Source organism: Coffea eugenioides, chromosome 4 (genome assembly GCF_003713205.1).
Source record: "Coffea eugenioides isolate CCC68of chromosome 4, Ceug_1.0, whole genome shotgun sequence".
NCBI lineage: Eukaryota > Viridiplantae > Streptophyta > Magnoliopsida > Gentianales > Rubiaceae > Coffea > Coffea eugenioides.
Genome location: NC_040038.1, coordinates 25,461,811 through 25,487,271, shown reverse-complemented (window position 1 = coordinate 25,487,271; position 25,461 = coordinate 25,461,811). Strand labels below are relative to the sequence as shown.

Genomic DNA, 25,461 nt, shown 5'->3' with positions numbered 1-25,461 from the left:
TTTTGACTTTTGTAGTTAGAAATAGTTGGGGTGATGCTAGTACTAAGGCCATTGTATTTTGCTTGACTGTGTAGCCTACTTTTGAGGCACTTGGCTTTACTTTGGTCGTACATGACTAAAAGTACTTTTGTGGCACCTGTGTGCTATATTTTTGTAATACCCCATCTCTTGCTAATTGTATGGATTTTAAAGTGTAAATACATGTTAATTATTGTTAATTTTGATGTTTCGAGTTGGCTCTTATTTTAAGTATTTCCTCTCATAATTTCTTTTATTTCTTGCACTAGGCATACCTAGAATTATGGATGAACGAAGGAGTGGTCGAGATCGTGGGCGAGGGACTAGGCAAACCCAACCTCAAGGGGATGATCAGGGATAGGCAACTGGGCCGACCCAGGGACAAGAAAACCTAGAGGGTAACCATGTGGCTACTGCCATTAATAGGATGACCGATATCCTTGAACAGTTAGCTGAGAGACAGAGTGCAGGGCCACTTAACCAACTCGGGGCACAGGATAGAGGGGAAGATAGAGCATTAGAGAGATTTCTGAAATTTAACCCATCTAAATTCACTGGAGAACCTAACCTCGAGGTAGCGGAGAATTGGTTGGAGAGGATGACCAACATATTCTCCGCCTTAGATTATATCGAAAATAGGCGAGTGAACTTTGCTGCTTTCCAATTTGAGGGGTAGCACGTGCCTGGTGGGACATGATAAAGGGAAAGTGGGAGAGAGCATAAATCCCCTGGAATTGGGAAAACTTTACAAGGGAGTTTAATGAGAAGTTTCTTCCGCCTCTGATCCAAGAGAAACGGGAGGATGAGTTCATCAAGTTAAGACAAGGAACTCTTAGTGTAGCTGAGTACGAAGGAAAGTTCACTAAGCTTTCTAAGTACGCTCCTGAATTGGTGACTAATGAGCAGAAAAGGATAAGACGGTTTGTACAAGAGCTTAATGTGGAGATTCAGGAGGGCTTGGCTGTAGTTCAAATCTCTACATTTACTGAAGCTTTTGAGAAATCACAAAGAGTTGAGAGCACAAGGATGCAAGTTAGGGATTTTCACTATAAGAAAGGAGTATTTCTAGTTATACTTCTGGTTAGGCTAGTAAAAGTGCCCCCCCTTCCAAGATGGGAAGAGGAATGGGAGGAGTAAGGACTACAGGAGCTTCAAGGGGAGCTCTATCCAGAGGAGGTCATGGTGGGCCGGTTCAATCAAGAGGAGTGCCTTCTAGTGGTTCGGCCGTAACCCCTCAAGTTAATTATGGTTACTGTGGCAAGTCAAATCATTCGGAGAATGATTGTTGGAGGAAGTCGGGAAAATGTTTGGTCTGTGGTAGTACCGAATACCAGCTCGCGAATTGTCCAAGTAAGTTGAAGGTAGGAGGTAGCACTCAAAGGCCAGAAAAGTCAACTTCTAAGCAGACTAGTGCTGGAGGGAGTCCACCAAAGGTACCTGTTAGGGTTTAAGCATTGGACTACCAATAGATCCTCGATGCTACTGAGATAATTGAAGGTACGATCCCTATTTTTCACCGTTTAGCTAAGGTTTTAATTGATCCGGGTACAACACATTCTTTTGTAAACCCTAACTTCATGAGTGGAATATATTTGAAACCAATTAAGTTACCTTATGATTTGGAGGTTAGAACGCCTACTGGGGATCAAAGTTTAATCGCTAGCTTGATATATAAGGATTGCGAGATTTGGGTTGGTGAACGGAAATTACTAGTCGATTTGATGGATTTAACGATTAAGGGGTATGATGTGATCTTAGGAATGGACTAATTAGCCCATTATAATGCTCAGGTGAACTGTAAGACAAAGACGGTAGAATTGTGCATTCCAGGAGAGGCAACCCTGAAATTGGATGTAAGGGGTAGATTAGCCTCATCTGCACTTATCTCAGGAATTCGAGTTAGGAAAATGTTAAGTGAAGGAGCTCAAAGATATTTGACTTTTCTTATAAATACTCCTAACGATAAAGTGAGATTAGAAGACATGCCTGTAGTGAAAGAGTATCCGGATGTCTTTCCTGAAGAGTTAGAGTCTTTACCCCCGGAAAGGGAAATAGTTTTTAAGATTGATGTGACTCCGGGAGTAGCACCTATCTCTAAGACGCCGTATAGGATGGCTCCAGCTGAATTGAAAGAGTTGAAATTGCAATTACGAGATTTACTAGAGTGGGGTTTTATAAAGGAGAGTGATTCACCGTAGGGAGCTCCGGTCTTGTTTATTAAGAAGAAGGATGGGAGTTTAAGGCTATGTATAGATTACCGAGACTTGAACGATGTTACCATTAAGAATAAGTACCCTTTGCCCCATATTGATGAATTGTTCGACCAATTGCAAGGGGCGATAGTATTCTCGAAGTTAGATCTGAGACAGGGTTACTATCAGTTGAAAATTTTGGAAAAGGATATACCCAAAACTGCTTTTAACTCGAGGTATGGACCATTCGAGTTAGCAGTAATGCCGTTTGGATTGACCAATGCACCTACAGCTTTTATGGATTTAATGCATCGAGTCTTTAAGCCTTATCTGGATCAGTTTGTTGTGGTGTTCATCGATGATGTACTGGTGTATTCTAAGACCTTGGAAGATCATGAGAAATATTTGAGAATTGTTTATATGCCAAGTTTAGCAAGTATGAGTTTTGGTTCAAGGAAGTGACATTTTTAGGCCATACAATTTCTAAGGACGGGATTAAAGTGGATCCAGCCAAAGTTGAAGCAGTCTCTAAATGAAAGCAACCGGAAAACCTTATTGAAATTCAAAGTTTTATAGGGTTAGCAGGTATTACCGGAGATTTATTAAGGATTTTTCTAGGATTGCTGGACCCATAACTGAGCTAACTAAGAAAAGTGGAAAGTTTATATGAAGTCATAAATATGAAGAAAGTTTCCAAGAATTAAAGAGACGTTTGACAAGAGCACCCGTATTAGCTCTACCGAATGGGAAGGATAGTTTTGTGGTCTATACAGATGCTTTAAAGGAAGGTTTGGGATGTGTATTAATGCAAAATGAGAAAGTGATAGCGTATGCATCTAGGAAATTAAAGCCGCATGAGAAAGATTACCCGACTCATGATTTGGAGTTAGCGACTGTAGTGTTTGCGTTAAAGAAGTGGAGGCATTACCTTTATGGAGTGACGTTTGAGGTTTTTAACGATCATAAGAGCCTTAAGCATTTGTTTTCTCAAAAGGAGCTGAACTTGAGACAACGCCGTTGAATGGAATTCATTGAGGATTATGATTGCACGATAAAGTACCATCCAGGGAAAATCAATTTAGTGGCCGATGCTTTAAGTCGTCAAGTACAAGTGGCAGGATTGATGATTAAAGAGATGCACTTGTTGGAGGAGGTTAGTATATGGAATCCCTGACTTGAATCGAGAAAAGTTGATACGAACCAAGAGACACCATTGAGCATAGTTCGAGTACCTCTAGGACCCGTGACGCGCGCACGTGCTAAGAAGATATGAGAGGAACTCCAAGGACTTGTTCGTGAGGTGCAAAGCCAAGAAATTGTCCCCAAAGTCATTGAGGGACTTGAGCATGAAGTAATGAAGGTTGTTCATGTGGTTCAAATCAAGGAGGATGACAATTGAAGGCTTTTCTAGTTTGACTATCTTGTTTAGCCATTTAAGTAGTTGTTTGGAGTCTTATTTTGTCATTTCAATTCAAGGGCAAAGTCGGCGGCCAGCTTGCAAGCTAGAAAGGGCCAACTCTAGTACCCCTAAATTGTAGGAGCCTTTTTCATTTTATTTCCCTTAGGTCTAGCCTTTCCATTACACGTTAGGTTTTCCATTTGTATGGCTATAAATAGCCTACCAAGGGTCATGTTTTATTCATTCAATCATTCAATTAATATAATACAAATTGAGAGTTTCTTGGTTTCTCCAAGGCTTCTTGAATACCTTAGAATTTCTCTAGGTGTTCGTGACTTATCAATCTAGAATCACACTAGATTGTGGCGTCCTCTGCTTTTATACCAAGGTTCGTCAACCACGTGATTAACGGGTTGAGGTTATCCGCTCCAAGCTTGGTATCTGTGAGGATTCACAAATTCTCTTTATTTTAAATTCCTATTACTAGCTTATTTAAATATTTATTTGCCCGTTTGCTCCAAATATTTTATTTTGACCCTTTTAGACCTAATTGCATGGAACTATGACTTGCTTATATTTTTAAAATGACTTGTTACAAAATTTAAATTTTTGAAAGCTCGTTTAGATTGAATAGTGGATGCGCGTTTGGAGACAATAATCAATTCGAGGATACAATAAGCTTGGAAAATTGGAGACTTGTATATTAGTCTTCAAATAGGTATTTTTATGTTTAAGTGTTCAATTATTAGTTAGTGATACTATCGTTATAAGAATTTCTTGAAAATTTCACTTTATCACGCATAAATCGGAGGTACGCGTTTTCGTGCGCGCGATTAATTGAGGACTTTACACCTTTATTTTTAGACCATTAAGAGTGAATAATAATAATATGAATGGAAGTGCATTAGAGGTTTAGTGCACAAATGAAACAAACTCGAAAGGAATCGAGCACGAAACGCGCGCGCACAGGAGAGAGTTGACTTTTGAGACAATTTGAACCACACACTTAAGCTTCTCAAGGAAGCTTCATTTTCAGCACAACTCTCTCTCTCTCTCTCTTCACTCAAGACAGCCGACCAACATGGAGGAAGAAACCATCAAAATTCTTCTTCATTTCATCACTCAAAACTCACCCAAATCATCTCAAAATTTACACACAACTTGCAAATCACTTGGTGATCAAGCTAAGCTAGGAAAGGAGCTTCATCTCACGGTTTTTCTCGAGCTTAAAGTGACCGAAATTTTCTGCCTTAATCATCTAAGAAGGTATACAATGATCAACCTCTTAATTCTTGATTTATGGAAGCTATATTGCACTTATGAGCCCATAGATTCACATGGGTAGCTTTATATTGTTGGAAATCTTGTGAGTGAGCTCTATGAAATTCCACATTGGCTTGATGAACTGATTTGATGGGATTTGATGTTAATTATATTGGATTAGTACTTAATCTAGTGAAAATAAGTTGTTTTGTGGAAGATAGCTCAAAGAAAGTGAAAAGGAAATTTTTACCGTTTCTGTCCCTGCCATTGCCGTGCACTTTGGTGTACTTTTTGTGGTCCAATTGACTTGTTTTTGATGTAAATGTGTAATATAGGTTGTGTATAAAGTTTCCTCAAAAATTTACGTGATTTGGATGAGTGAATGTTGAGATTTCGAAAATTTGCCAAAGCTGAAAACGGGTGTCCAGAGTGCTCTGGCAGTGGTTTTGATTCGGCCATAACTTTTTGCTCCGACGTCAAAATCAAGTACCGTTTGCTGCACTAGAAACTGGACATTTCCAGTTTTCCAATGGTATAAAATGCATGCCCTGATTCCACTTGAGTGAGCCGTACCAACCTTGTAAATTTGCCTGTTTTGTTTCTCGTCTGTACTGGAAGCTCTGTTCTGAGCTGCGACTTGATGCTCAAATATGAACTAGTTGTGGACAAAATTTTAGAATGATTCCTTCTAAGAAATTTTAGCCTTATGAATGTAGTTTTCAACGCCACTAATCAGGCTCAATTCCGAGTTGAATTGAGAGATATATGGCCCAATTTCAGAACTGTCTTCGTGAAAGAAAACCCTAATTCTGGACTGATCTATAGCAAATCTTGATTTGGGACCTGTTATTCGAAATCCTTGGTGTTATTCACCTATCAAATATATTTTTGATGTTTCCTAGACTTTGTTCTCATAAATGAATCATGTTCGAGGAATTTTCATTGGCCAAATGTTTGAGAAAAGGAAAACTAAAGTACAAGGCAGGTTTGCCTTGGAAATTCTGGAACTTCAATGGTTTTGTTAACCAACTTTCCGTGCGAGTTTTTGCATGAAAATTTACAGAGGAATAGCCCTTAGATGGTAGTGTAATACTGTTAACTTTGGAGCCATTCCAAGTTCATTTAGATGCTCAACTAAAGTACCAAAACTCAAGCTTTAAACCTGGAAAACCCCTGTTTGAGGAGGAAATTTCAGTGAATTTGAGCCACTATATATTGGTGCTCAAAACCCCAATTTTTGTTCCACTTGTTGTGTTGTAAAATTTGATTGTAACTCTAATTGAGTTCCAAATTTCAGAGGCTAGTTCGCATTGTGTGAATTTTGCCGAATTTCCAAACTTTACCAACAATCAGCCCAAATCTGTCTTGGTATTCCAAAACAGCCACTTTGAGCCACATTTTGAATGTCATCCATTTGGAATCATGGAAAAGTGTTATCTAGGAACTTTTAGTTCTTTGGAATAGTTTCCAACGGTACCAAATTTTCCAATTTTGGACTTTCAGAAAGTGAGTTATGATTTTATCAAGAATGCCCCTAAATTCGATAATTCTTGACCTTGTGAAAACTTTTCGCGCGGGAACAATTTCAAAGAATCCGGCTGTATATCCGGCCAGTTCTTGGCCAGATTGGTGGTGAAAATTGAAAAAAAAATTGGGATGCTCTTTGTCTCAAATTCGGCCAAAAATCCGGTCGGATATCCGGCCAGTTCTTGGCCGGATTGTGACGTGTCACGTCCAGTTTGGCTTCGATCGTTCGTTTGGAAAATGATTTACATGATTTCATAGCTACTTACTTCCATCCAATGATGTTAAGAACGAAAATCAGATTTTCTTGTGTTCTTGAGCCCCACTTTAAAGCCTTGATTTACAAGAAATTTTAGGCTCATCTTCACGATATTTTCTAGATTGTACAAGTGTGCGATCTTCCGTGATAATTGGGGTTTATAAGTGATAGTTTATTATCAATTACTCAGGCACCCAAGAGGACCTTCAAGAGGATCCCACGGTGGATGCCTGAACCTTCAAGTGGACACACTTCCTTGTTTTCTTGTATTGGTGAGTGTCAAGTGTATGAGTACTTGATACATGTTTAACTGTTATAGATGATTAGAGATTTTGAAAATGGAGTCGAGTGTGTACTTTACCGTACTCGTTCTTATTTGAAATGAATGACTCATGATTAAATTGATTGAAATGGAACGAATGAATTATGAATGCTTGATTGAATGAAATGAAATGATTGAATGCTTGAATGAAATGAAATGATATGCTACGCCTGCATACGTCGCTAGAGTGAATCTCTTCGACTTATAAATGTTAATTGGGGGACGCCCAATTCTCACTGGCCAATCTTGGACTCCAGCCGACATGGGCTTGGTCGGGCTCCTTGGTGAACCATGAGAAAATATAAGCTTGACCTACTGAGAGGTCTTGCTTGGCATACTTGAGCAGTATCGCCTCAAATAAATGACAGGCGGACCCGGTGCAGGGGTATGTAATGGTGAACGGGGACATGATAAGTGTGGTTCTACGGACTATAACCTACCCAATTGACGGAGTGTCAATTCGTGGAGGTTCTTGATCGTGCAAGTGAAAAATAACTCTCGAGAGCTCCTATATCCTTGAATTGTTTCTGTTTAGTTTTTTTTGCTCGAATTGTCATTTACTTGAATATTATTATTTTACTCGTTAATTGGGATTGTTACTTGGACAATGTGCTTGCATGTGTGTTCTTGGCCTCACGAGCGATTGCTCTCCCCGTAGATTTGTTTTCCTTAATAGGAATGAGCATGGAGTAAAACTCGAAGAAACCCTTGGGATGTACTTTTGTATTAAGGTTTCAATGTAATTGACTAGACATCTTGGCTGTTGTATATTTTGAAAAATGATGTATCTTTTGAGATCCCTATGTAAGGATTGGATGATTGTTACATATTGTTAAGTTCGAACGTTTCCACATTTGCTTACTTTACATCGTGGTAATGGCTAGTATCGTATTAAGCTTGAATGGAGATTGTATCGAGTCCTGGCGAAAGCTGGGCAGGCGTCCCGTGGATACCCTTTGGTTTGCCTTAAGGTGAAGTGGGGGCGTCACAGTTGGTATCAGAGCGCTAGGTTAGAGATCTATTTGGGAGATATACTAGAAACCTTACCCTTAAGATTTGAGATAGGATGACTAAGTCATACTTTAAGTGATACTTGGGCAAGTTAGTGACTAAGTTAGTCATGCCTTAAGTGACATTTGTGCGAGCTAGTGATTAAATTTCTAACCCGAAAAGTGTAATTGTTTTGCAGGGATGGAAAATGGAAATGGGACTCCGACAGCTAATGGGAATGGCCACGCTAATGGTTATGTAGAGCCTCCTAAGCCTATTTACTACCGAACTCTTGGTGGAGGGGCTTGAGTGCGCTACTCGCCCTCTGATAGATACCCTCGATGTTCGTGTAGGTTGACCTTTGCCTACCCGAAGCACCTCGTGCTAGCTTTGGAAGACAAGCGTCGTCAATTGGTGAATGCCAACCTAGATTTACAGGCAGAGGTGGACGAGTTGAGACAGATGGTTAGTGCTCAGGAAGAGAGGATTGCGGAGCTTGAGGAGGTTCTGGAGGGCGAGGTGGCTACTGCTGCGGTCACTCGTGAGGATGTGACAGCCCCACCTCCCCCTAAGGCGAACCAAAGGGTTCGGCGGACCGCCTGCCCAGCTCTCGCCAGGACTACAGAGTCGATTCACATAAACCCAACATAGTACGCGCGATAAGATCCAAAGAAAACGGAAACTACAAATATTTACATTAGAGTCTTGAACAAATTCAGATACAGTGCAATCCGAGGTATTCATACTACACAAAATACAATTAAGGCTTCGTTTTCAAAAGAGCAAGTACAATTAGGGTTTCCAACCATTGAGGAGCTATACAAAATATCTAAACTAGCTCAACTCATGCTTCAAAGTCACAGTTCCCAAAAAGTGGTTCCTTGTAAGGAAAACAAAGGTAACAAAGAGGGGTGAGCTTGCGCTCAATGAGGTACCAGACATATAGCAATAAAATCATGGCATTTCACGTTTAACAAATCAGGTACACATGCCAGATGTAAAGTAAAGTAGTTAGACACAATGATTCAAATAGGAAGGATACAGGTGGCTCTCAGGAGCCAGATTTCCATTTGCAGTACTTGATCCGAACCCGTTGACTCTCCGTCAACGTACATAGAACCAACATATCCGTAGACCCCACTTTACACCAATTTTCGTCCACCACACATACCCCTACCGGGCCCGAATGCCGAACAGAACAGAAGTGGTAATACTCGAGTATACCGGAATTAAGGGTCTCAATACCCAAAGATTCCTGAAACAGACTACCGTGGTTCGTTATCTAATCGACCAGGCCCTTGCCGGCCCGACTTGAGTAACTAGCCACAGGTGTTGAGCTCAGAGGTCACAGAAAGGTCGTTGGATACCAGTCTCCAAATGACGTCTGAACAGACTCAGATACAGATAACAGATTCAGATACAGATAACAGATTACATATAGTCAAGAGGCATACAGACAGACAAGAGAACGAGTGTGACAAAGTACACCCTCGTCTCAAACAGATTAAACAGATAGTACAATCATTCAGATTACAGATTGCAAGTGCAGAAATCAAGTTAAGTAACAAGTGAGGGGAGTGGTACACTCACCGGTTCAAGTACGGATACTTCAAAAGTTTTCACTTCAAACTGGCTTTAATCGCCAAGAAACCCTAAAAGAACCAAAGTAAAACAATTGAGGGTTTCACCTCCAAAATCGAGTAAACAGAATACACAAGTGAGGCTCGACTACTAGTCGTATGCCTCGCCAAATAATTACTAATACAAGGGTGTAAAACATGATTTTGGAAACAAAAGTAACGAGAGGACCTAGGGTTTGAACGACCCAAAAAGCCCTTCATTTCTTTCAAAAGGCAACTCAAACCTAAAGAGACTAAATGGCCTAGAAAAATTGGACAGCATTTCCCCTGAATTTGCTTACTTTTCCAGCCATCATGGCTTCATTATTTTCCTCACTCAAGCCCAAAGTCATACGCAATATAAATTCATCACAACAACCGTTCAATAGGCTCAAAGTCATTCAAATACAAGAATTAGCTAGGAAAATGATCGGAAATGAAAGTTAAGCCCTAAAACCCAAAACAGTTTTGACGTCATTTAGCGTATTGGACACAACCGGTGCTACGATTATTGGATGGAGGTGAAGTATACACCGTTTCGAAGCTAACAGAAAGGGTTACAATGTTACAGAAGGTCACGCAGTCCATTTTGTAGTGAAACTAGGTCAAAATTTCAATGTACCAAACCAGAACCGTATAAACAGGTTAACAAACCGTATTCTGGTTAAATAACCATAATTCAGGCTACCAAGGTCCAATTCACTTGATTCCAAATCCATTCGAAAGCTAAGATACTAGGCTATATTTCTTAAGAAGACAACAACAACCAATTCGGTTGTATTCCTGGTCAAAAGAACCAATTACAGAAGCTGATTCTCAGTTTCGGGTAACTACAGGGCAGCAGGGGTAATTCAGTCTTTTCACAGGCTACGTTGCTCTGATTGAGCTGAAATTTTGCAGAATACTATAGAACATCATTCTATATAACTTTCATGTTTTAGCCCAAGGCTAATTTGGTCTCTAACTATGAGGAATAGTACCAGGCAGAATGTGATTACATGAAACCCTAACTTCTGAAATTTTCCATCAAATACGGGAATTTTCCGCAACAACCACAATTTATGCATTCTAGCTCCATTCTAGATTATTTCCAACCATCATACATGGTGACACAATGGTAATCATATTAAAACAGAAAAATCATGAATAAATAGAAAAATGTCATCAATCTCACTAAAATCATGAAATAACCCACAAAAGCACCTCTTAGGCTACCACAAGCCATTAATTATACATCATCAAGAACAAAAGAGGAGTTCCTTAGATGCTCACCTTAGCAACTCAAGAAAGAGACCACTTAGCATCTTAGCCTTTCAAACCACTTCACTAATCACCTCACAATCACTAAACTAAGAGGTTTTATGGAAAAGATTCAAGATTAATCGGTTGGAATTGAAGATTGAACAAGATTGGAGGTAAGAAATTGGAGAGCTTTCTTTTCTTTTTCCCTTAGGGAGGGCCAGCCAAAGCTTGCAAAATTAAGGATGATTTTTGGGTCATTTTTGCTTAAATTGGTAAAGTGGTGAATAGTGGTCAAAGCAAGAATTAATCTCCAAGTGACACTTGTCACCTCATTTAATACAACTCTATCCTTTTGTCTCTCCAATGATAATCCATCTAGGTAACTTCTAATTATCTCTTAACACCTGATAAAATAAACCCGGTATCCAACACTTAACTTAATTGGCCGAATTTTACCGAACTTTCCGCACTAGCGGGTCCCACGTCCGGTATACACTCTTAATTTCTCAAAAACTAACCGATACTAGAACAATCATTTTAAAACTATATTTACTCATAAAATTTATTTTTAAAATGTTGCGAATAAAGAAAATATGGAAAAATGTGCAATTAAAAGAAATTAAAACCTAGAAATTAAGAAAATTACGGGTCCTCACAGAGGAGCTCCAGAGGACTAGGGCTCGACTCACTAGGTTAGGTGAGGAGATCCGTGATCGGATTTCTGGGATCCTGACTGATGCCACTGAGATGATAGATAGGGTGATGGATATTGTCCAGAGCTCGGTTCAGGAGGAGGATCCTGAGGAGGAGATTCCCCCTGGTAGTCCTACTGTGGACTAGGTCTAGAGCGATTGACCTTTTGACCCTTTTGACTGGTATAGTTAGGATTAGTTGGGGTGATGCAAGTGCTGAGACCATTGTATTTTGCATAACTGTGTGGCCTACTTTTGAGGCACTTGATTCTGTTTTAGTCTTATATGACTGAAAGTACTCTTGTGGCACCTGTGTGCTATATTTTTGTGATTTCCCCCATGACTTGCTAATTGTATGGATCTTGACATGCTAATGAATGTAAATTATTGTTATTTTTAATGCTTTCGTGATTGGTTATTGTTTTAAGTATTTTCTTGCGTAATTGATTCATTTCTTACACTAGGCATACCTAGGATAATGGAAGGGTGAATGAGTGGTCGAGGCCATGAGCGAGGGGCTAGACAGACCCAACCTCATGGAGATGAACAGAGATCGGCAACTGGACCGACCCAGGGACAAGAAAATAGTGAGGGTAATCAAGTGGCTACTGCCATTAATAGGATGACTGATATCCTAGAGCATTTGGCTGATAGACAAGGTCCTGGACCACTTAACCAACCTGGGGGACAGGATAGAGGAGAGGATAGAGCCTTAGAAAGGTTTTTGAATTTTAATCCGCCTAAGTTTATTGGTGAACCCGATCCTGAGGTAGCGGAGAATTGGTTTGAGAGAATGTACAATATATTCGCCGACCTAGACTATACCGAGAATAGGCGAGTGAATTTTGCTGCGTTCCAATTTGAAGGAGTGGCACATACTTGTTGGGATATGATAAGGGGAAAGTGGGAGAGAACTCAAACCCCTTGGACTTGGGAGAATTTTATGAGGGAATTTAATGAAAAGTTTCTTCCGCCCTTAATCCAAGAAAAGAAGGAGGATGAGTTTATCAAATTGAAACAAGGAACCCTTAGTGTAGCGGAGTATGAAGGGAAATTTACTAAACTTTCCAAGTACGCTCCTAAATTGGTGATTAATGAACGAAGGAGGATCAGACGATTCATACAGGGGCTTAATGTGAAAATCCAGGAGGGCTTGCTCGCAGCCCAAATCTCTACATTTACTGAGGCACTAGAGAAAGCTCAAAGGGTTGAGAGTGCGAGAATGCAAGTAAAGGACTTTCACAATAGGAAGAGGAACTTTTCTAGTCATACTTCTGCACAGACTAGTAAGAATACTCAGCCTTCCAAAATTGGAAGAGGAATGAGAGGAACAAGGACTGCTGGAGCTTCTAGGGGAACTTTATCCAGAGGAGGTCGTAGTGGGCCGCTTCAAGCTACGGGAGTGCCTTCTAATGGTTCGGTAGTGACCCCTCAAGTTACTTATAGGTACTATGGTAAACCCAACCATTCTGAGAATGACTGTTGGAAGAAGTCTGGAAAATGCCTATTTTGTGGTAGCGCTGAACACCAAGTCGCGAGTTGTCCGAAGGCGCCAAAAATAGGAGATAATACTTAAAGGCCAGAAAAGTCAACTTCAAAGCAGACCAGTGCTGGAGGAAGCCGACCAAAGGTACCGGTTAGGGTTTATGCACTGAATCATCAACAGATACCTGATGCGACTGACGTGGTTGAAGGTACGGTTCCTATCTTCCACCGTTTAGCTAAAATTTTAATTGATCCGGGTGCAACACATTCTTTTGTAAACCCTAATTTCATAAGCGGAATAGATTTGAAGGCAATTAAATTACCTTATGACTTGGAGGTTAGAACGCCTACTGGGGACCAAAGTCTAATTGCTAATTTGGTATAAAGAAATTGTGAGATCTAGGTTGGAGAACGTAAATTACTGGCCAATTTGATAGGTTTAGCAATTAAGGGGTATGATGTGATCTTAGAAATAAACTGGTTAGCCTGTTACAATGCCCAGTTGAATTGTAAGACGAAGATAGTAGAATTGTGTATTTCGGGAGAGGCAACCCTGAAATTGGATGTAAGGGGTAGATTAGCCTCATCTGCACTTGTCTCAGGAATTCGAGTTAGGAAAATGTTAAGTAAGGGAGCTCAGGGATATTTGACTTTTCTAATCAACACTCCTAGTGATAAAGTGAGATTGGAGGATATGCCTGTAGTGAAAGATTACCCAGATGTTTTTCCTGAAGAGTTAGAGTCTTTACCCCCGGAAAGGGAAAGAACTTTTAAGATTAATGTAACTCCGGGAATAGCGCCTATCTCTAAGATGCCATATCGGATGGCTCCAGCCAAACTGAAGGAATTGAAATTGCAACTGCAGGACTTGTTGGAACGGGGTTTTATAAAGGAAAGTGACTCACCATGGGGAGCCCCGGTCCTATTTGTTAAAAAGAAAGATGGGAGTCTAAGGTTGTGCATAGACTACCAAGGCTTGAATGATGTCACCATTAAGAATAAGTACCCGTTGCCCCACATTGATGAATTGTTTGACCAATTGCAAGGGGCGGTGGTATTCTCGAAGTTAGATTTGAGACAGGGTTATTATCAATTGAGGATTTTGGAGAAAGATATACCCAAGACTGCTTTTAACTCGAGGTATGGACACTTCGAGTTTGCCGTGATGCCATTTGGGTTAACGAATGCACCTGCTGCTTTTATGGATCTGATGCACAAGGTCTTTAAAGCTTATCTAGACCAATTTGTGGTGGTCTTTATTGATGATATCTTGGTGTACTCTAAGAATGTGGAGGATCACGAGAGGCACTTGAGAATTGTTTTGCAAACCTTGAGGGAACACCAATTATATGCTAAGTTTAGCAAGTGTGAGTTTTGGTTGAAAGAAATGACATTCTTGGGGCACATAATTTCTAAAGATGGGATAAAAGTAGATCCAACTAAAGTTGAAGCTGTTTCAAAGTGGAAACGACTAGAAAATCCTACTGAGGTTCAAAGTTTTATAGGGTTAGTAGGGTATTACCGGAGATTTATCTAGGATTTTTCTAGAATTGCTAGACCCATGACTGAGTTGACCAAGAAAAGTGAAAAGTTTATATGGAGTCCTAAGTGTGAAGAGAGTTTCCAAGAGTTAAAAAGACGTTTGACGAGAGCGCCTGTGTTAGTTCTACCAAATGGAAAAGATAGTTTTTGTGGTCTACACAGATGCTTCTAAGGAAGGCTTGGGATGTGTTTTAATGCAAAATGACAAAGTGATAGCATATGCCTCTAGGAAATTGAAACCGCATGAAGGAAATTACCCGACTCATGATTTGGAGTTAGCGGCGGTAGTGTTTGCTTTAAAGAAATAGAGACATTACCTGTATGGAGTGACATTTGAGGTTTTTACGGATCACAAAAGCTTTAAGTACTTATTTTCTCAAAAGGAGCTGAATTTAAGGCAACGTAGATGGATGGAATTTCTGGAAGATTATGATTGCACAATAAAGTACCATCCAGGGAAGGCCAATGTAGTGGTTGATGCTCTAAGTCGCCAAGTACAAGTGGCCGGATTGATGATTAAGGAATTGCACTTGTTAGAGGAAGTTAGTTATAGGAACCCTAGACTTGAGCCGAGAAAAGTAATTCTTGGAAATGTTGTAGTGAATTCTACTTTGTTGGAACGTATTAAAGAGACTCAAGAAAAGGACCTTGAAGTGCGAAAGTGGGTGGAGAAAGTCAAAAAGGGAGAGAAGTTGGATTTTAACTTGGGATCAAATGGTATTTTGAAGTTTCGGAATCGGATAGTGGTGCCAAAAGATGATGGACTTAAGAAGGAGATTTTGGAAGAGACACACAGATCAAAGTTTACGGTACATCTTGAAGGTAATAAAATGTACCAAGACTTAAAAAGTTTGTTTTGGTGGGAGAGCATGAAAAGGAAAATTGCCCAATTTGTCCAGACCTGTTTAATTTGTCAACAGGTTAAGGCTGAACATCAGAAACCGTCCGGACTTTTGCAACCTTTAGAGATACTTGAGTGGAAATAGAAGAACATCACTATGGATTTTGTATCAGGACTACCCAGGACACAAAGAGGCTATGATGTTATTTGGGTAATAGTGGATTGACTGACCAAATCAGCTCATTTTCTGCCGATTAATATGAAGTACCCATTGGAGAAGTTGGTTAAGTTGTATTTGGATGAGATTATCAGGTTGCATGGAATACCGGTAAGTATTGTGTCAGACAGAGATCCAAAATTTGTTTCGAGGTTTTGGCAAAAGATGCAGGAAGTGTTGGGGACTAAATTGAATTTTAGTACTACTTACCATCCCCAGACCGATGGACAGTCTGAGAGAACGATTCAAACCCTTGAGGATATGTTGAGAACTTGTGTTTTGGATTTTGGGGAGAGTTGGAGTAAATTTTTAACATTGGTGGAATTTGCCTATAACAATAGCTTTCACTCTTCTTTTCAAATGGCTCCGTATGAAGCACTTTATGGTCGGGAGTGTAGATCCCTGATTTGTTGGGATGAAATAGGTGAACGCAAAATCTTAGACCCGACTACAGTGCCTTGGATTGAAGAAGCAAATGAAAAAGTGAAATTAGTACGCCAGAGGATTCAGACCGCACAAAGTCGTCAAAAGAGTTTTGCGGATAACTGAAGGAAGGACTTAGAATTTGCGGTTGGAGATCTAGTATTTCTTAAGATTACACCTCTAAAAGCAAGTTTAATGTCTGGAAAAGGAAAGAAGTTACAACCGAGATTTGTAGGGTCGTATAAGATTATCCAACGTGTAGGAAATGTGGCCTATATGTTGGAGTTGCCACCGAGATTGTCTCGGATTCACAACGTTTTCCACGTGTCTATGCTTAAGAAGTACCATCCAGACCCTTCTCATATTTTGCAACCGGAAAGTATTGAAATTGATGAGACTTTGACCTATAAGGAGGAACCGGTAAAACTTTTGGATAGGAAGGTGAAGTAATTGAGAAATAAACGGATACCATTGGTAAAAGTTCGTTGGAGGAATCATGGAATAGAGGAAGTAACCTGGGAAGTCGAAGAAGCAATTCGAGGGAAGTATCCAGACCTGTTCGCCGATCAAGATAAATTTCGAGAACGGAATTTTCTTAAGGGGGAGAGGATGTGAAGATTCACAAATTCTCTTTATTTTAAATTCCTATTACTAGCTTATTTAAATATTTATTTGCCCGTTTGCTCCGAATTTTTTATTTTGACCCTTTTAGACCCAATTGCATGGAACTATGACTTGCTTATATTTTTAAAATGACTTGTTACAAAATTTAAATTTTTGAAAGCTCGTTTAGATTGAATAGTGGATGTGAGTTTGGAGACAATAATCGATTCGAGAATACAATAAGTTTGGAAAATTGGAGACTTGTACATTAGTCTTGAAATAGGTATTTTTATATTTAAGTGTTCAATTATTAGTTAGTGATACTATCGTTATAAGAATTTCTTGGAAATTCCACTTCATCACACACAAATCGGAGGTACGCGTTTTCGCGCACACGATTAATTGAGGGACTTTAGACCTTTATTTTTAGACCATTAAGAGTGAATAATAATAATATGAATGGAAGTGCATTAGAGATTTAGTGCACAAGTGAAACAAACTCGAAAGGAATCGAGCACGAAACGCGCGCGCACAGGAGAGAGTTGACTTTTGAGACAATTTGAACCACACACTTAAGCTTCTCAAGGAAGCTTCATTTTCAGCACAACTCTCTCTCTCTCTCTCTTCACTCAAGACAGCCAACCAACAAGGAGGAAGAAACCATCAAAATTCTTCTTCATTTCATCACTCAAAACTCACCCAAATCATCTCAAAATTTACACACAACTTGCAAATCACTTGGTGATCAAGCTAAGCTAGGAAAGGAGCTTCATCTCACGATTTTTCTTGAGCTTAAAGTGACCGAAATTTTCTGCCTTAATCATCTAAGAAGGTATACAACGATCAACCTCTTAATTCTTGATTTATGGAAGCTATATTGCACTTATGAGCTCATAGATTCACATGGGTAGCTTTATATTGTTGGAAATCTTATGAGTGGGCTCTATGAAATCCCACATTGGCTTGATGAACTGATTTGATGGGATTTGATGTTATTTATATTGGATTAGTGCTTAATCTAGTGACAATAAGTTGTTTTGTGGAAGATAGCTCAAAGAAAGTGAAAAGGAAATTTTTACCGTTTTTACCCCCGCCATTGCCGTGCACTTTGGTGTACTTTTTGTGGTCCAATTGACTTTGTTTTATGTAAATGTGTAATATAGGTTGTGTATAAAGTTTCCTAAAAAATATTTATGATTTGGATGAGTGAATGTTGAGATTTCGAAAATTTGCCAAAGCTGGAAACAGGTGTCCAGAGTGCTCTGGTAGTGTTTTTGATTCGGCCATAACTTTTTGCTCCGATGTCTAAATCGAGTGCCGTTTATGGCACTAGAAACTAGACATTTCCAGTTTTCTAATGGTATAAAATGCATGCCCTGATTCCACCTGAGTGAGCCGTACCAAGCTTGTAGAGTTGCCTATTTTGTTTCTCGTCTGTACTAAAAGCTCTGTTCTGAGCTGCGACTTGATGCTCAAATATGAGCTATTTGTGGACAGAATTTTAAAACGATTCCTTAGAAATTGTAGCCTTATGAATGTAGTTTTCAACACCACTGACCACACTCAATTCTGAGTTGAATTGAGTGAGATGTGGCCAAATTTCAAAACTGTCTTCGTGAAAGAAAACCCAAATTCTGGACTGATCTATAGCTAATCTTGATTTGGGACTTGTTATTCGAAATCCTTGGTGTTAATCACCTATCAAACATATTTTGGATGTGTCCTAGACTTTGTTCTCATAAATGAATCCTGTTCGAGGAATTTTCATTGGCCAAATGTTTGAGAAAAAGAAAACTAAAGTACAAGGCAGGTTTGCCTTGGAAATTCTTGGAACTTCAATGCTTTTGTTAACTGACTTTCCGTACGAGTTTTTGCATGAAAATTTACAGAGGAATAGCTCAACTAAAGTACCAAAGCTCAAGCTTTAAACCTGGAGAACCCCTGTTTGAGGAGGAAATTTCAGTGACTTTGAGCCACTATATCTTGGTGCTCAAAACCCCGATTTTGTTTCCGCTTGTTGTGTTGTAAACTTTGATTATAACTCTAATTGAATTCCAAATTTCAAAGGCTAGTTCACATTGTGTGAATTTTTCCGAATTTCCAAACTTTGCTTAATATCAGCCCAAATCTGTCTTGGCATTCCAAAACAGCTATTTTGAGCCACATTTTGAATGTCATCTATTTGGAACCATGGAAAAGTGTTTTCCAGGAACTTTTAGTTCTTTGGAAGTAGTTTCCAACGGTACTAAATTTTCCAATTTTGGACATTCAGAGAGTGAGTTATGATTTTTCCAAGAATGCCCCTAAATTCGATAATTCTTGACCTTTTGAAAAATTTTCGCGCGGGAACAATTTCAAAGAATCCGGCTGTATATCCAGCCAGTTCTTGGTCGGATTGGTGGTGAAAATTGAAAAAAAAAATTGGGATTCTCTCTGCCTCAAATCCGGCCAGAAATCCTGCCAGATATCCGGCCAGTTCTTGGCCGGATTGTGACGTGTCACGTCCAGTTTGGCTTCGATCGTTCGTTTGGAAAATGATTTACATGATTTCATAGCTATTTACTTCCATCCAATGATGTTAAGAACGAAAATCAGATTTTCTTGTGTTCTTGAACCCCACTTTAAAGCCTTAATTTACAAGAAATTTTAGGCTCGTCTTCACAATATTTTCTAGATTGTACAAGTGTGCGATCTTCCGTGATAATTGGGATTTATAAGTGATAGTTTATTATCAATTACTCAGGCACCTTAGAGGACCTTCAAGAGGATCCCACGGTGGACGCCTGAACCTTCAAGTGGACACACTTCCTTGTTTTCTTGTATTGGTGAGTGTCAAGTGTATGAGTACTTGATACATGTTTAACTGTTATAGATTATTAGAGATTTTGAAAATGGAGTCGAGTGTGTACTTTACCGCACTCGTTCTTATTTGAAATGAATGACTCATGATTAAATTGATTGAAATGGAACGAATGAATTATGAATGCTTGATTGAATGAAATGAAATGATTGAATTCTTGAATGAAATGAAATGATATGCTATGGCTGCATACGTCACTGGAGTGAATCTCCTCGATTTATAAATGTTAATTTGGGGACGCTCAATTCTCACTGGCCAACTTTGGACTCGATCCGGCATAGGCTTGGTTGGACTCCTTGGTGAACCATTAAAAAATATAAGCTTGACCTACTGAGAGGTCTTGCTTGGCACACTCGAACAGTATCGCCTCAAATAAATGACAGGCGGGCCCGGTGCAGGGGTATGTAATGGTGAACGGGGACATGATAAGTGTGGTTCTACGGACTATAACCTACCCGATTGACGGAGTGTCAATTCGTCGAGGTTCTTGATCGTGCAAGTGGAAAATAGCTCTCGAGAGCTCCTATATCCTTGAATTGTTTCTGTTTACTTTTTTTTGCTCGAATTGTCATTTACTTGAATATTATTATTTTACTCATTAATTGGGATTGTTACTTGGACAATGTGCTTGCATGTGTGTTCTTGGCCTCACGAGTGATTGCTCACCCCGTAGATTTGTTTTCCTTAATTGGAATGGGCATGGAGTAAGACTCGAAGAAACCCTTGGGATGTATTTGTATTAGGGTTTCAATGTAATTGACTAGACATCTTGGCTGTTGTATATTTTGGGAAATGATGTATCTTTTGAGAACCCGATGTAAGGATTGGATGATTGTTATATATTGTTAAGTTCGAACGTTTCCGCATTTGCTTACTTTACATCGTGGTAATGGCTGCTATCGTATTAAGCTTGAATGGAGATTGTATCGAGTCCTGGCGAGAACTGAGCAGGCGTCCCGCGGATACCCTTTGGTTCGCCTTAGGGAGAAGTGGAGGCGTCACAGTATCCTCTTGTCGATCCTGAGTCTAATCTCTTACAGGTTTCGTCACAACGGTTGGCGACATTCGTATCAGTTGGTATCAGAGCTAGTTAAGAAGTATCACGTTATATCTCTTTACTTGTTTCCGTTTCGAGTCAAGTTATCCGAAATTCTGATTTGGTGTTTGCCGAATTTTTGGTTTTGAGTTTTGCGTTACTTTTTCCAGATTTGTTCATTGTTTATTCATGTCTAGTTGTGTTAGTCATAGAGTCGTTCTTGTTGTGTCCAAAAAAAAAAAAAAAATTTCCTACCGCTAGGGTTTCTAGTCTAGCAAGTTCAAATTCTGTTTTGTGTTTCCTAAAAAAAAAAAAATCCTGTTTTCATGTCTAGATTGCTGTTCGTTAATTTTTCCAGAATTCTTGCATCATGTTCTAGTGTCTAGTTGTCATTAGTTGTTGTGGTTGTTTGTGTTTTACCCAGAAAAACAAAAAAAATAACGGAAACAAGACGAAAAGAAAATTTTGCAGCCGCTAGGGCTTTCTTATGCCTTCATATCGTGTCTTGTGTTATTGTGAGCAATCTGTCCAGAAACTCTTTGTTGCAAATTGCTACTGATTTCGGCCAGATTGTAGTCTACTTTTATGTCACTTTGGTTGTGAAAACAACCCAGCAAAAGTGTTAAAAAAAAAAAGTAAGTCACGTACCATTGTTCTTGAGTCATGTTTGCTGGAAATTTTTCTTCTTGAATTGCCGAAACTGTTTTGCCTTTCAACCTTGAATTTTTGTGTTGATTCTTGCAAATCTTGGACACCAAAACCTAACTTGGGTAGTTCTTGAGCTTCTTGATCGAAAATCTTGGAGTTCTTGGATCAACCAAGATTGATTTGGTAGTTCTTGATTACACATCGAGGGTTTCTTGAAAACTTGGGAAGGAAGACTTCAACTTTCTTGGCAAACTTGAACCTGATCCGAATCTGAGTTGTTGGGATAGAAAATCTGAGATCTTGAAACAACAATTTGAGAGAGCCACAAGGGAAAAAAAAAAAAGAAAGAAACGACAGAAAAAAAAAAGGAAAGCAAGCCTCGGCTCTAGTCTCCTAGTTGGAAAGCCTTTGGGATTGAAGTTAGCCAAGAAACCCAAGAAACCAAGTCCAAGTCTTCCTAAAACACCCTCAACCTCCCCACATCCGACCTAAACAACCGCCCTACACCCTTGTTACCTAAACAGCCACACTACACCCTAACAGCCGCCACCCTTTAGCACATGATCTACACTTCGGTTGCAAAACCTTGTGAACCGAATTAGTTTACGATCAAGGGCTAAGACAACCTACCTTTCAAACATCCCAAAACAGCACCAATAATCCATAAAAACCACCTGCTTGAACCCAAAGGCAATAGCAAAATGAAATTCCAGCAAGCAAGAGTCAATAGCGTCGTATCTAAGCTTCATAAAATTCAGCCTTGAGTCGTCATTTATTCTTGGTCAGTCCGTTCATCTTGTCCGTCCAATTGCTACGAATTTTGTGACCTTGGTTGGTAAGTTGAACAACTCTAGAAGGAGTTCTAACTTCTTCAAGGAGTTAACCGAGGAGCCTTGAAAACACCTTGGTGAGTTCATTAGAGTGATTATACCCGAGAGCGAGCGTATACACGTGAGGAAGTGTGTGAGGTAAACTTTGCTTCTTTCCATTATTATTTTCATACCCTCTACTTCACCATGGCTAATGGGGGAGGGGCGAGCTCCCAAGTTTTTTATCTTAAACTTTTCACAGAGGCAATAAAAAGTGAATTGGGACGCATGATGGACCAAAAACTTGAATGGATGCACCAACGCAACGATAGTTTGGAGTTGTCCCAAGGAGGTTCCAAAGGCAGCCGTGGTAGGATACATACACACGAGTCTAGCGACTCTAACTCGAACCATGACTATGAGCCTTACCAACGGAGATCCAAGCGAGAAAATAGACCAACAAGTGACCACATTCCGGGCATAAAAGTGAAGATTCCTCCCTTCCAAGGACGATCGGACCCCAATATATACTTGGAGTGGGAGAAGCGGATTGAACTTGCCTTCGATTCCTATACCTACTCGGAGGAGCAAAAGGTCAAGTTGGCCGTGGTCGAATTCACTAACTACACCGTTGTGTGGTGGGATCAACTCTCCACTAGTCGAAGGAGGAGTGGTGAACCCGCCGTACAAACTTGGACCAAATTGAGGCGATTAATGAGAAAGCGATTCGTACCAAGTCATTACTACCGTGACTTGTACCAAAAGCTTCAAACCCTCAATCAAGGAGCTCGAAGCGTTGAGGACTACCATAAGGAGATGGAGGTACTTATGTTGCGAGCAGACATCACGGAGGATCGAAAGGTGACTATGGCGCGCTTCCTGAATGGATTAAGGACCGAAATTGCCGAGCAAGTGGAATTACACCATTATGTGGAACTTGGTGACTTGGTGGAGAAAGCCATCAAGATTGAAAGAAGGATTAAGAGGAGGGGTCCATCTCAGAATTACTCCAACTTCTCACCCACTTATCCTCGAACTACACCACCAAAAAGGGAGGATAAAGGGTCGAGTGGTTCCACCCCCTCTAGATCAAGATCGGATATGCCTAAGTGGGAGTCTAAGGCACCACCGAGGACTGCCATTGAGTCGGGCATGGGTCGAAACCGAGATACCAAATGTTTCAAATGCCAAGGCCGAGGGCACATCGCTAGTCAATGTCCTAACCAACGCACCATGATCATCTTGCCAAATGGTGGTTTCTCACCGATGATGAGGATGAAAAAGAGGAGCTGCCCTTACTTGAGAAAGAAGAGGAAACATTGCCCGTCAACGAGCGAGTTGGACTCGTTGTTAGACGAGCCTTAGCAACCCAAGTCAAGACCGCTGACCATGCACAAAGGGAGAACATTTTCTACACCCGATGCTACATCAAAGGAAAGATATGTAGCTTGATCATCGATGGGGGTAGTTGTGCTAATATTGCTAGTGCCTTGATGGTGGAGAAACTAGCACTACCCACTCTACGCCATCCAATACCTTATCGTTTGCAATGGTTGAACGATAGTGGGGATGTTCGTGTCACCAAGCAAGTCCAAGTACCTTTCCAAATTGGGAAGTATGAGGACGTGGTCCCTATGCAAGCATGCCATATATTATTGGGGAGACCATGGCAATTTGACAAAGGAGTCACATTCGATGGCGTTACCAATAAATACTCTTTCAAACAAGGCCCGAAGAAGATTGTTCTTGTGCCACTTACTCCTAGCCAAGTTCGTGAAGATCAAGAAAGCTTGATAAAGGAAAGTGAGCTCGAGAATGAAAAGAAAAAGATGGAAAAAGTAGAGAGCTCAAAAGAAAATAACAAGGCTGAGAAAATTGAGAGGGAAAAGGCATGTAATGAGTCGGCCAAAATAGAAAAGAAAGAGAAAAGGTAAAATCTACTGATAAAAACTAATGTAGTAAGAAAAGCTTTGAGTGTTAATACACCTATCTTTGTACTTTTGTGCAAAGAGGTGTTGGTTATTACAAGTGATCTTACTAACACTTTACCATCTAGTATTGTCTCTCTCTTGCAGGATTACGATGATGTATTCCCCGATGAGATTCCAAATGGACTACCACCAATAAGGGGAATTGAGCATCAAATCGACTTGGTTCCAGGTGCCCCACTTCCTAACAAGCCAGCCTACAAAATGGGACCAGATGAGACAAAGGAGCTCCAATGCCAAATCGAAGAGCTTCTAACAAAAGGATGGGCACAGGAAAGCTTAAGTTCGTGCGCGGTTCCCATCATCTTGATGCCTAAAAAGGATGGAAGTTGGCGAATGTGCACTGACTGTAGGGCCGTCAATGCAATAACAGTAAAATATCGTCACCCTATTCCTAGACTTGATGATATGTTAGATGAGCTATGTGGTGCTGTGATTTTCACTAAAATTGATCTAAAAAGCGGTTATCATCAAATTAGGATGAAAGAGGGAGATGAATGGAAAACGGCCTTTAAAACTAAACATGGCTTGTATGAGTGGTTAGTTATGTCCTTTGGACTAACTAATGCACCTAGTACATTCATGAGGTTAATGAACTATGTACTTCGTCCCTTTCTAGGAAAGTTTGTAGTTGTATATTTTGATGACAGGAGCCTAGATGAGGAAACTTGTTCTTGATGTAGTTCGAAGGGAAAAACTCTATGCTAACCTTAAGAAGTGCTCCTTTTGTACTGATCAACTTGTCTTCCTAGGCTTTGTTGTGAGTAAATAGGGAATCAAAGTGGACAAGGAGAACGTCAAAGCAATTCGAGAATGGCCTACTCCGAGCACGGTGGGTGAGGTACGCAGCTTTCATGGTTTTGCTAGTTTTTATAGACGATTTGTTAAAGATTTTAGTACCATTGCTGCACCTTTAACTGCTGTAATTAAGAAAATGAGCCATTTGTGTGGGGTGATGCTCAAGAACGTGCTTTCCAAATGCTTAAACACCAACTCACACACGTACCATTACTTGCATTACCATGCTTTGACAAGATGTTTGAAATCGAGTGTGATGCATCTGGGGTGGGTATAGAAGCTGTCTTAATGAAAGAGGGCAAACCAATTGCATACTTTAGTGAAAAACTCAATGGGGCAGCTTTGAATTATTCCACTTATGATAAAGAGTTGTACTCTTTGATTCGTGCTTTGGAGACTTGGCAACATTATTTCAGACCAAGGGAATTTGTCATACACACTGACCATGAATCGCTTAAGCACATTAAGTCACAACACAAGTTGAATAAGCGTCATGTTAGGTGGATTGCATTTATTGAAACATTTCCCTATGTGATTAAGTACAAAGTTGGGAAAACTAATGTTGTTGCTGATGCATTATCACGTCGTTACTCATTACTCACTCAACTTGATGCAAGGCTATTAGGGTTTGAGTTAGTTAAAGAGCTATACTCCAATGACCCAGATTTCTCAGGTATTTATGATTCTTGTG

The 25,461-nt window shown here is 40.0% G+C and overlaps 1 protein-coding gene across 1 annotated transcript; it reads left to right on the top strand.

The window, feature by feature from the left end:
- Window positions 1-445: 445 nt before the first annotated feature.
- On the top strand, window positions 446-1,155 carry LOC113769212. The gene is made up of 2 exons (XM_027313678.1): window positions 446-657; window positions 771-1,155. Exons 1-2 carry the CDS (start codon window positions 446-448, stop codon window positions 1,153-1,155), a joined length of 597 nt encoding a protein of 198 aa, XP_027169479.1.
- Window positions 1,156-25,461: the final 24,306 nt, after the last annotated feature.